Genomic DNA, 12,874 nt, shown 5'->3' on the forward strand with positions numbered 1-12,874 from the left:
TCTAACGATTCCTGTCTGATAAATGTTATCAAAGCATTCATTACTTTTAATTTTTAAATAGCTTAAAACTTAAATGTGTTTGGACACGTTTCTTTTAATTCTGAGACATAAATTTAAAACTAGCCACTCTTCAAAATGGGAAAGACTGGAGGACAGGATGTTGGAGGAAGGTTCAGGTGTTGCTAGGTTGATCTTCATGCCCACAAGGAAAAAAAGAGATTACTGCTTCTCTTTAGATATTGATGATTTAAACCAACACATGAACTTCCTGAAAACTGTCCTCATATTTAGAATATTTACACTGAAGAGTTTTAAGAATAGGAATGAAAAACCAGTAGCCGTAAGATTACTGTTTTGAGTTTTTGGCTTTACCTTACGTGTAGATGTAACATCCTCCCATTTTGACACAAACGAGTAGCTTATTCCCACAAAATCACCGAAAACATCCAGAGAAAACTTTGGGGAACCATTTCTCACAACTTCTTTTAAGGAGTCAAAAAGTCTGACTTTTAGAAACTAACTGTACTTTGTGTGTATAAGCTGTGCATTAAATCCCCTTAATCAGTCAAGAATGATTATTAACAACGTCTTCATTCTCCCCTCCGTGTTTCTTATTACTTATACGTGTTTTAAAGTGGCACATTAACTACCACTAACACTTTAAGAATGTGCATAATTCTCTGTAAGTGGCATCTAAAGAGAAGGCGTGGGTGATCAGGATATGAAGGCTCTTAATCATTTCTTTCCTGCTCAGAACTGTGAAGGAAGTCTTTCATCATTAAAATGTTTCTAATGAATAGGTCGAGCTGTTTGAAACGCACCGTTAATGTCTGAGTGCATAAAGATGTGTTTGTGATTTCTGCACTTATGCTTTCAATTACATACTCTAAAAAAAAAAAAAATTATATAAAGTCTGCATACTTTTCATGCACCTGTACTCTCCAACGTCATAGCATTTGTTTGTTGCTTGTGTTATTAAGAACACAAGTAGCTTCCCTACATTTGTTGATTTGCGTTTGAAGGTGTGCAGTTCCGGTTTGCTTATATTGTATGTGTGTGTGGGTGTGTGCGTGTGCGTAGTCATAATGGAGAGCCGTTCCCTAAGGCAGCTGTCCTTCAGCGCCCAATCCTCAATACGTTTCCAGAAAAGCTGTCACACAGTCAGTTAGCCGCTGCCTCCAGCTGATCATGTTACAGTCTGAACAGAACGAATCTGGAATCCTTCAGAGGCGAAGCTGAGACGGACAGCTACGGATATTATTTACACAGAAAACTACACCTTTTGGATAAAATGCAGGGGGTTTTTTGTACATTTTTATTTAGCTCTGAAATCTAAATGTTTTTAGAACTCCAAGATATAATATAAGTCTGAAGGATTAATCTCTGGCTATTGAAATGGAAAGGAAAATATTATTTAATCTTAGATTGCTTTAGCATCAGAGATAAAATGTTTACTTTAACTGAACATAATGAGTAACATCAACAAAAACTAATCAAGAATATAATCCATTCAAATATTGTCATTATGGATTAATTTGTTTTACTTGTTATGTCCTGCAGATTTTTTGCCAGGTACGTCTTGCGAATAAGATCTGGATCTCAATGAGTTTTACCTGGATAAATAAGGGGGGGGAAAATATTTTCAACTTATTATTGTTTAATAGGCATGCTGCAACCGCCTTAAATGGTTAAATCACATCACTGTAGCAACACTAGTATCTTCTATGACTTCTTCTGAAACTTTCTTGGGATATTTGATCAATTTGAAAGTCCAATGATGGCCCGTCAGCTTTCTTGCGTACAGCGTTACAGTTTCTCTGGTGCTGTTTTAACAGGAAGCTTGAGAAGAGAAGAAATAAAATAATCGAAATCTTGCAGAAATATGCTGCGGCATCCACTTATCTGTGATTGCTAACAGTGGGCCTGCTTCCTCACTGAAATTTCAGCAGTTGGTGAGTAATTTATTAATTCGAGCAAAACACAAATAGTTTACCATTCGAGCCTCAATTGTCAAGAATTGGCAGAAACATTGATTCAGATTTTTACTTATTAATTTTTTTGGGGGGGCTGGGAATGTTGTTTGTAGAATATATTGTAGATTGTAGAATGTAGAATATATTAGAATATATTACATTTATAAAGCAAATTAAGTTGCTTATCCTACTATATGGGCCAAAACTTTGGATTCAAAATCAAAATGTATTAAAACGATTTATTTTCGTTTCATATGCAAATTGGTTGCGTTACAGTACATGAAAATATACTGTATATGAAAATGATAAAGTATGAAAATAAGAAGATATTCCAACATTATGGAATGAAAATGGTTCAATAAAAACACAATTACAGTGATAATGTATTCATAAGAGTCAATGGCACAAAAAATCCAATGTTACACAGATTACTGCATTTCCAAGTTATATGGGAGACAACCTGCGAAAAGATAAAATCAACCAAACCACACAATCTGTCCCAATCTGTTTCCACTTATATTAAAAAGCCAAAGTTTAGCAAAAGTAGATAAAAAAAACATAAACGATGTTCACAGAATTTGAAGACCTTTAGTAACTGACACATGTTAACAGGTTGACTTGTTTATGTCATGTCATTTGCAGTTAGCATCTGTCATTAGCTTTGATAATAACTTTTTGAAGCTTCAGATGAAACTCTGCAAATGCAGCAATTCCCATGTTTTACACACAAAGTTAACATCTTCGTTTTCTCACGTTTTATATATATAAAAGAAAGTCGGGTTCAACCAACTTTATATTTTTCTGTTGCAGAAAACTCAACAAATTAAAAAAATCTGAACATTCAATATTTTTATCTATATGTTATTTTAGTCATTCATTGTGCTCATATAACAAACATACAGTTTAAGGCTGAAAATACCTTTTTTTTAATTTTAAGCTTCACCCGTCCGAGTCTTTGAACGCAATCTCAGTCTTTCATTTCCTCACACTTAATTGAATGCATTATTTTCCACAGGAATGCAGTGAACTGTTTGTGTTTTTCCCATTTGGTAGGCAGATCATAATAATTCCATTTAGCCTTTGTCTGTATCTGTGTTGTCCAGTTCTCAGTGACCCATAAACCCAAGAAGAGAAAACGGGAAAAAAGGAACATCACTGATTCACTAATGAGCTGTTTGTGTGTGTGTGTGTGTGTGTGTGTGTGCGTGTGTGTGTGTGTGTGTGTGTGTGTGTGTGTGTGTGTGTGTGTGTGTGTGTGTGTGTGACGGAGTGTGTGTGTGTGACGGAGTGTGTCTGTGGATGTAAGGGAAGATTTGAGGAGACTTGAACCTGCAGGAAACATAATCAGCCTGATGACAAAATGTCAAATCACCCCACAGGGTTTTTTAGAGCTCCTTGAAGGAGAGATAAGGAACAGAGAACGGACATCACGACTTTTCTAATGTTTTCGTTTCTTCTATAAGATCAAACCATTTTTTAAAAATCAAAACACTTTAAGATGGATGTGCGCACAAAATGCGTATTTCGTCTCTAAATTATTCTGTTACTGAGTCATTATAACTCAGAAAAATACCATAAATGTATTTTTCTTGTGATTTATCATTTTAAGAGGCTTCTTAAATTGTTTGCATCTGATAAGAAGCTCTTAAGGGAGCAGATGCTTCTTTTTGTGTGGAGTCACTGAAATAAAATGTTTAACTGAAGCGGCAGATCTGAGCTCCGGTTTTTTTTTTTTTTTGCTGATCTTCACTGTTATCACCTTGTTCAAACATCTGATCAAACACATCTAGAACACGTGGCGACCTGAAGTTTACATACCAAACAAACTGGCTCGTAACATTAGAGATGGTTGTCTGGCTTTTGTGAGATGAGATGTTTGCTCATTTTACCGGTGTGTACATGACAAAACTGCAGCACATCTCTTAAGACACGAGGGCAGTGCTGGGACGACAGCCATTAGACTTGGTTTCCGGACATACAGAACAATTTCATGTCCTTTTTTTTTATTCGGTGATAGTTGGAGAAGATTAAGATGTTTTGGTGTATAAGCATGGGCTAGTTTGAGATTTTCATCTGTGATGACGTTTAATGGGATTTCACAGTATTTGTCAAAAAAATATGAAAGAATAAAATAATGCCTTTAATAAAAGCAGAAATGATCAAGCTGCTATAATAATCCACCATATTGTGTAATGTGTTTGTGTTAGTTTTAAATAAAATTTATTGAATATTATAACATTGTGGCTTTATTCTATTGCTCTACAATCAAAACTAAGAAATCTTTGAGATTTTTTCAAGCCCCATAATTTTTCTTATACCCATTATGTTACTAAAGGAACAACATTTTCTGTTTTTGGATTGATTTGAATTTGATGGCGGAAATCTAATATAGACAGTTTTATCCACAAAAGAAAAAAAAATCTGTTTTTGAGAAATTTAATGTAAAACTCAAACTGCACCATTCTAACCAGCTCTTAAAAAACCGCCTCTTTACTCGATAATCATCCTGACATTATATGTCAAAAGGATAATGAAGTGGAAGCTCTCAATCAGTCAATTTTCCCCTCCCAGATCAGCTTAAATCTTCCTGACTTTCCCTTGACTAATGATCACAGTGTTGGGTTATTAATCGAAGTAATCGGCCAAAATATTTCAGTCTGAGGATATTTTAAAGTTCTACCTCCTCAAATTTGCCTCATATTCCTTTCAGATTTTGTTTAATGGCATGCTTTCTTCAGATAAGCAAAAATGTATAAAGAAATCTCCTGTAAGGGTAGAAGTTCAAAAACAAACCTCTAATAGCTCCAGTCTGCTTTATTATGGATCCAAGTTTTCTATTTTAAAAATGGCTAAATAAGTTAAAGGAGACATTCAGTTGTAACCCTGCTTGTTTTTTCTTCTTTTTTCCATCCCAGTTGCTTTCTCTCTCTGCTCCTGGTGGCAGCAGTGGTGTGGAAGATCAAACAGACCTGCTGGGCGTCACGACGCAGAGAAGTAAGTCCATGACGTTTAAAGCAGAACTGAGTAATTACCTTTAAGGCACTCCTATGAAACTCGTATGAGTGAATGCAAGTCTGCAGATTAGTCATTTTAAAATGATTTGAATATACACATGATTTTGCATTTTTCCACCTGAGTTTATTAAACATGTTTGACAGTCTGGGCTATTTATGTTTAAGTTGGATGCTGAACTGAATATGTGAGGAATTGTAGCTAAAGTTGATACAGTGTGAATGTTAAAATTGGCATCTTTTTCACCTAGCCCTTTTTTTAATATGGAAAGATGATGTTATGACACAAATTTCACCCTCTTGAGCCAACAGCCTGACTTTTTTTCTTATTGACTCACATGAAATCAGACTAAACGCTTTCTGTTTTAGGTGAGATCCAAAATATATTTCCATTGATTAAATCATTTTCAGGGAAAACTTTTTGAACTTTCTTCAAATTTAGGAAGTTAACAGACGTTTTATTGGTATTTGGTAGCATTACCTTTTAAATGTATGATTTGGATCACATTTTATGTGGGTTTTCCACAAGATCCTCGTCATGATTTGCTGAAATTTTGCTGTGTTCCTCCAAATGAACTAGTGTAACTCATTCAGGTTTGCCAGTATCCCATGCTAACCCATAATGCATGGCGACCATATTGAAAAAGTAGACTTAAATGTTTGTGATTAACATTTGGGATTTGAAAAATATTTAAAGCAAAGAGGCTAGTGTGTGTGTTTTAGTCAGCCAGGACAATTGAGTCTTAAAAACGCCTTATATCTCATTAAAAGCCTTTGACCACTGCTAAAGAAAGTTTTGATTAGCTGCCAGCAAAATCTTGTGATCTACAATTGGATCAATTATGTTGTCAAATAATTTTGTTGAAAGTGGATAATTATTCAAGCCTAGTGTGGGTTTACATTTAGTGGAAAGGAATAGGAGCCAAGCAGAGAGTGGGGATGAAAAAGGAGCTGAAATATTAATGATTAATATTCAGTGGTGGAATGAAAAGGATTTTTGGATGAAAAGATGTGAAAGATGTGGTGATTGGCAGTGGAAATTATAAAAGTAGGTCAGAAGAATTCTGTTCTGAAAATGAAGGAGAGGCAGAATGCAAATTCACCTTGCTGCTCTTAATCTGAAACCGCATTGGAAAAATGTCCTGCTTCTGAACTGATGGTAATTTCCATCTCTTTGGGGTTGAATCTGCTATTCTCCTGGGTGCTGTTGGGTATTTAACAGCAGGAATTTAATTTTGATCTCTCTGCATGACCTGTAGTCTGTTAATGAAGCTCTCACAATTCATTTCCACTTTGGGAATGACATTAATAATTAGGGGATCAGAATTTCATATCCCCCTAATTGATTTATTGAAAATAAACAAAAATGATTGCTGCTGTGTCTCTGACTCATGCATATCCAAAAAAAGATTTGAGTCAATAAAATTTAATGACAGCAGATGGTCTCTATTTTTGTTTCTGCTTTGGACATTTCTATGATCTGTTCTTTAGTTGACCAAAAAAAAAAAAAACAGTCTACTTTACTGGGTCAAAGAAAATGTCACTGTTTGATCCCTGTTGCGTTTGATTGTGCCCTTTTTTGTTGCACCATAAGGACAGATTTAGATGCATCTTTTCTCAGAAAGCTTGCCTTGTTAGAGCTCAGTTGAACTTCTTTGTGAAGTTCTCTACAGTCACATCTAAAGGTTTTTAAAAGTGATTCAGTTCTGGATTTTGTTGGGAAGAATCCATGTGTGAAAATGATCTTCATTCACAATTTAAGACCAATGAATTGTGGGATTTTCATCTCCCAGTGAGGTAAGAAAAAGAGACATTGATAGAAAAAGTTTTTTAATTTTGAGTTCAGCACCTCATTTTGAGCTTTTCTTTACCCTGATGGACTCATCAGTGTGGATGGTTGATTTAGATCAGGACTAACTCAACCATAACTCCTTTTTTGTTCCACATTACAATTTTTATTCTTCAGAGCAAAGTCTTTTTTTGTTCATTTGCAAAACTTCGGTTTATCCTTGCAGATTGTTTGGGAAAGCTTTTTAAGCATCCCTGAAATCTTTGTTTTTAGTTTTCATCATAAAAAAAAAATGTACAGGTAAAAATCACCTACTTACATAATTTATACATATATGGTCGACGTCTGACTTTAAGCCAGACCATAATTTCCCTGTTGAAGTAATTTTGGATTATAAAATAAGATAATAAAACATCATTGTTTTGCAAAAATTGTGGATTTTTTAATTTTTTTTTGGTTGGGTTTGCTAAGTTTGATTTATAAATATCATAATGTTCAACGTCTCAGAGGTTGTACATAAGGTCTCTTTTCCATCACCCTAATCTTTAGTTCCCCACATTGACGCTTAACTTTGGGACGCTGAGCAACTTCCAAAACGTTAATGTGACTTCCAGTCAGAAGAGACATGTTGGCAAAAGTAAAATCACTCTTTATGCCTAAATGTGCCAGGGATGTGAATAACTTTTGGGCTTAGCTGTATCCTTGACATCAACATTTACTGAGACGCACAGCTTTCTACAGCTCTGCTGTGGCATTTTCAGTTGGCCTACTTTTAAAGAAACATTGTTTTCAGAATCTGTGTTGGTAACCTTTTCCTGAAAGCTATGGCAGCCTAAAGGTTGCCCTTCACCGCTCAAGTTGTACTTTAGCTTTGCAAATAGATTTTAAACTACTTCACGTGTTGCGATCTTTAAAGCCACTCTTCCGTAATACAAGAATCAGTAAAATCACTTATTGAGATCCTTACAGGACCGTTTAGGGTCCATTTAATAGACAGTCAATCTGAGGAGGTTTTAGTGCTAACCAGGCCATTTGCTTGTTGTTTAATTGCTTACAGTGAAATGAAAGCACAGTTTGTCTGCTTACCTGGACATATAGATGAGCTGATGGAGATATTTTATAAACGAGCTGATTGAGCCTTGACAGTTTTGTTTTACTTGTAAACTAAATGGTTCCCTGATTCTTCTTCACTGTGTCTTTGTATTTATGGGTCTTGGTGAAATGAGGGATGGAAAGTTTCGTCCTGGGGCCATTTGAGCCCTCATCTTCTGTAAGGACATGGAATGAATGAGTTTTAATGAGGCTTTCAGAAACGGCTGGGCTGATAATGAAACTGTGATGAAGCTATGGGGCATTTGGGCATCTGATGAAATGTTTTTTTTTTTTTACTGGTTTCCTGGTGCTAAAGGTATTTGTAATTAGGGATTGTGTTTGACTTGAATTTGAAGCACATTTTCTTTGGGGTTGGATTTTTGTCCTGTAAGATTTTCATTAGGAAGATCTCTAGTTAAGCAAGCAGTCATTTCAAATTCTATTTCTGAAAATTGGCTGTGAATAGAGGACAATTTTGAAGGATTTCTAGAAACCACACAACAATTCCTTGAATTACTTTTTATCTCCAAAGAGCCGGATGTCCTCCACACCACAACAATAATTAGATAAGGGCTTTATTTTTTTTGTCTAAGGTTTAAAGGGACATGATAACAGAGGTTGTGCCGGTTAATTTGGATAATTTTGGTTGAAGTTAAGTGATGGGACTTGGATTTTAAGCAGGGACCACAGGGAGGAAGACACAACAGCTCTAAATGCCACATAGGAGGACAAAGGCTGACCTCTTTGACGCTACCTGTGGGGGAAAACAGAAAGGAGGGGTGCGCTGACATTTCACAAGAGAGAGCTGCAAAGATGTTACACACACACAAACATGGATTTATCTAATGCAGCTCCTCTGTCTTTTACACACATGCGAAGACAGACCTTTTAAAATCAACTGTGATGCTCAGTGGTGATGGGTTGTTTGTATTTTCAAAGGCTTTATTATTTACTCAATATAGTCTCATCAATGCATCGGTGGAGAATTATTACGAAAGCACGACTTGCAGGATTGCTGTGTCCTTTTGGTTCTCCTAATAGAGGACCTGATGTTTCTTTATCGTTAGCTGGATTTCTGGGGCATTCAGAGCCAGAATTAAAATGGCCGACTAGCTTCACCGTGTTGTTTGTCTCCATCTTAAATATTTTGAATACTTGCTGTCCGTTAAATCCCCCGTTCTACTTGATAAGTGTCCTTGCATCTCTGTTGGTATCTGTTGTAGTTCTTAAGTGGTTTTATTTTTAGTTGCCTGGTTTTGTTGTGTCTCTTTAACCTTTTTTTACTTGTGGGAGGCCTCAGGGGTCAATACTTGTGCCTTTTTTTATCTTCTCAACTGGGAGTCCTTTTGCCTCTCTTTCTACAACTGTGGTGACAATGGCAGAAGTTTGTCCCGCAAGCGGTGAGTTGCCGGTTCACTCCTGGGCTTTCTTGCTGTCGTTGGGCAAAACTCTTCGCCCGCCATGTTAATTTGATGAAATCAGTTGTTACCAAATAATTAGGATGATCATTATGGTATAGAATAACCCTGGCATTTTCCAGACGCTCACAATCTGCAATGGAAATGAGTCATTTATTTTAAATCTTATCAATATATTGTAAGTTGAACATAGAAACATTTTTTCTTGTGGCTGAACTCTATGGGATATTTTTGTATATTCTAGCAAACATCTAAATCCTTTCCAGTAGGAAGAATGGTGTTTATCAAGTGAAAAGATTAGTTGGGAATTAATTTTTGGTCTTAACTGTGTAGGAAAAATAAGAAAATAAAAGCAGCAAAAACAGAAGGAATCTGTTAGTGCGGAAATACTTTTTCACAAACCAACTAGTCTAAACTCTTCACTCCCAAATCTTCAAATCCAGGCATTTTTTGTTATTTATTTCTACAGACTTAAAGTAAATGTGTTTGCTTTCAGGCTTGAATGTCCCCCTGAGGACAATTAGGACTCAAATCAGATCATCTTCCTCCTAATCCTTTTCGAGTGTCAAGTTAGCTCACTTGTTCTTATTTGTCAAGATTAACATTTAAGTGCAAAATAATTTTGCACCTTTTTGGATCCTTCAGAAGTTGCCCTTGAAAATGTTTTGTTTCACTATTTAGCCCCTCACCTTACATTGAAATTGGGCCCGTTAATTAATATTCTGCTCCTGAATTTGATATCTTAGCCCACACAGAACACCTCAGCCTTTCCAGCGTCATATCTGCTTTGGAAAGTGTGGCAGGACACCACTGGATATCTTCATCTGGTTATCTTAAGTCCATTAATCGCAGTACGTGTTCAGACTGTCCAACAAGGAGCCACATGCAGGGTGTAAATTGCCTCCAACGTATTTGCTATGAGGAAAGCACTGGTGTATGTACATTTGACTGCATGTTTATGTATTGTTTGACTTTAAAGGAGCCAGCCTGTGGGTATAACCGGTGATCTTTGAAAGGGACAGTGTGACCTGCATCGGTGTGAAATACGCTCAGAGGCGGGATGACACCCACCCCTTTATACAGCCCAATGAAGGGAACAAAATGTTGTATTCACTCAACAGATAATTCATGCCCTCACTTGCCAAATTAATCAAGTTGCATAGCAATGCGCTGCAAGCCCACCCTTATCAAAACTGTGAATGGCTCCAGCTTATACTCTAGACAAAATCAGTCTGTCATTGCATAAACGTTAATTGGTTTTACAGAGTTCAGCCTTGCCTTTTGTCGTTAACTTAGCATTCATTTCCAGTCTCTCAGGTATTGTGCTGGCCCTTTTTAACCGCTGCTTTCTTGGCACATTTCTGATGGCAGGTGCTAGACTTTGCTCTTGCTGTGCTTTGCTGCGTTAAAATGAATTCTGCAACATGATAAATAACATTACTGCTATCTGACATTTAGGATGAATGTTGTTGGATTTGAAGCTTTTTGTGCTGGAAACCGTAATAAGCCTTGAGCTGTTTTCTTGTTTTGGAACAACCTCACCGGGCCCTCCCATCCTGCGTTTATCTTTTTTGAAAAGGGCAACATTTTTCATTTTGACCCTTTGTGACCCAGCAGCTCAAATCTATCGGTTTTGTATTGTCGGTTTTGATGTTTAATGGCAGAGATGTACAACAATTTAACATCGGGCATCAGATATAAGGTTTAAAAAAGGAAAAATCAATCAGGTGATCAATGTCAATTTCATGTGGGTGCTGTTATTTTTTTTTTCAGCACTACCTCCCTGAGGGAAGGTTTTCAGATTGAACAAAGCAGCGCCACTTTCCACTTATTCACCATGTACCGATACGTTTCCACGGCACTGAGTGGGGCCTCCGAAATGCTTTAATTCTATTTGTTGGCACATTAGATTAAATAAAGGCTTAACATTTAAGATTTAGGTGCATCTAAATAAACCAGAATATCATTAAAAATATTTATTCCATTGACTCCTTTTAGAAAGTTAAACTTGTATAGATTCATTGCACGAAAAGAGCGTTTCCAGGGTATTTTTCAGTTATTTGGATGATTTTGACTTGTACTGACTTCTATTTAAAATTGTAAAAGTGCACAAGACCAATTAATTATTTTTACTTTAGAAATGTTACGTTAATGTTTTAATCACATAAAAGATAATTTGATAGTTATTCACATCCCACACATGGAGGGCAACGTATCCCACATTCATCCGAAGCTGAACAGTTCACACAGTCACGTGGTAGTGGGACGTATTTGCAGTTTTTGGCGCAGACTACCTGGGGGACACCCCAACCTCCCTGCATGCTCTATTTTGATTTTTCGAAACAGTCATGGAGAAAGGGCCACATTTTTCTGCAGATGGCTTTTTGAGTGTTCAACAATCTCTCAACTTCTATTAGTTTTAGCCATTTGTTGGTTTTACTTAGGCCTGTCAAAATAAACAGTAAATCAATTGATTGCATGATAAACTAAAACAAACTCAGTAATTTTCACTTGCTTGATTTATTGTTTTTCTCTTTTCTCTCTTTCTACCAAAACTGGTCTTCAGTCTGGTGCTTTGGTCTCAACTTTTCCTTTTTGAAAGACTATTTAAAAAAAATATATATATATTAATTTTATCTATTGTTTCTATTGTTTTAATATATGTTGGGCTTTGAAAATGTTTTCCAGTTCAAATGTTTAAATGTCCATAAAATGTAAAGTTTATTGACCTTTGATAAAGTGTTCTTATGTTGTTCTTTCATTATTACTATTATATTACTTGAAAACAGTCTCAAAACAACAATATTATCGTTTATCGCAATAGGTTCTGGGATAATTTATCGTCTGGCAAAATTTCTTATCGTGGCAGGCCTAGTAGTTTTAATAAGGAACTGTTCAAATGTACACAGGTCCTCACCTCTCTTATGTCTCCTTTGGATACAAAAAACACATAGTGGAAGCTTCTAGTTGAAACAAAATATTAACATGGTTGTCAGAGTGCATTTCTGCACAAAACATGGCAACAACCATCTGACCAATCACACGTCACTTTGCACAGAGCTCAGTCGAAATGGTTTGACCCGGGTCTGGTGCCGGGAAGGGGACGCGGGTGCCTCTCTACAAACAAAAGGACGCAATTTTCCTCAAGCATCCACATCAGTGAGAGCTGATTTTGACACTTTGAAGGAAATATGCGAGATCCTTAAGCCATCAGCGGTTATTTCTACAGAAGTTAGGTGAAATAGTTGAAGTTGTGATACTTTTGTTAGCATTTGGAATTCTTATTTAATCATTTAATTTGTCTTTAGGATCAACAAAGTATTTTTGAGTTAAAATGTTTCAGTACAGATCTGTATTTTAATATAAAACCATAAATGACTTAAGCTGTCTAACTTGTGGCTGCTACTGAAGAATTGCAGAGCAAAAAGAGTCATTATAATAGCCTGACTTTGTCTTTTTGCCATTTGTCTTTGATAAACACCTAGACACTGATTCAAGTGGTCACTTTTTCACCTGTTCATTTTTCACTTGTCAACCTCTATAGACCTCTTAATATCTTTTGCTAATTAACAGCCAGACCAATGAATACTA

The 12,874-nt window shown here is 36.1% G+C and overlaps 1 protein-coding gene across 1 annotated transcript in view; it reads left to right on the plus strand.

Moving 5' to 3' along the window:
* The window catches only part of atrnl1b (attractin like 1b), a 67,129-nt gene that overhangs the window by 44,628 nt on the left and 9,627 nt on the right, over window positions 1-12,874 (plus strand). The window contains exon 26 of the mRNA XM_014973544.2: window positions 4,889-4,967. Coding sequence (XP_014829030.2) covers window positions 4,889-4,967 — 79 coding nt within the window. The remainder of the gene's footprint in view (window positions 1-4,888; window positions 4,968-12,874) is intronic.

The sequence above is a fragment of the Poecilia mexicana genome, unplaced genomic scaffold (genome assembly GCF_051168715.1).
Source record: "Poecilia mexicana isolate PSO_F unplaced genomic scaffold, ASM5116871v1 scaffold_19, whole genome shotgun sequence".
Lineage (NCBI taxonomy): Eukaryota > Metazoa > Chordata > Actinopteri > Cyprinodontiformes > Poeciliidae > Poecilia > Poecilia mexicana.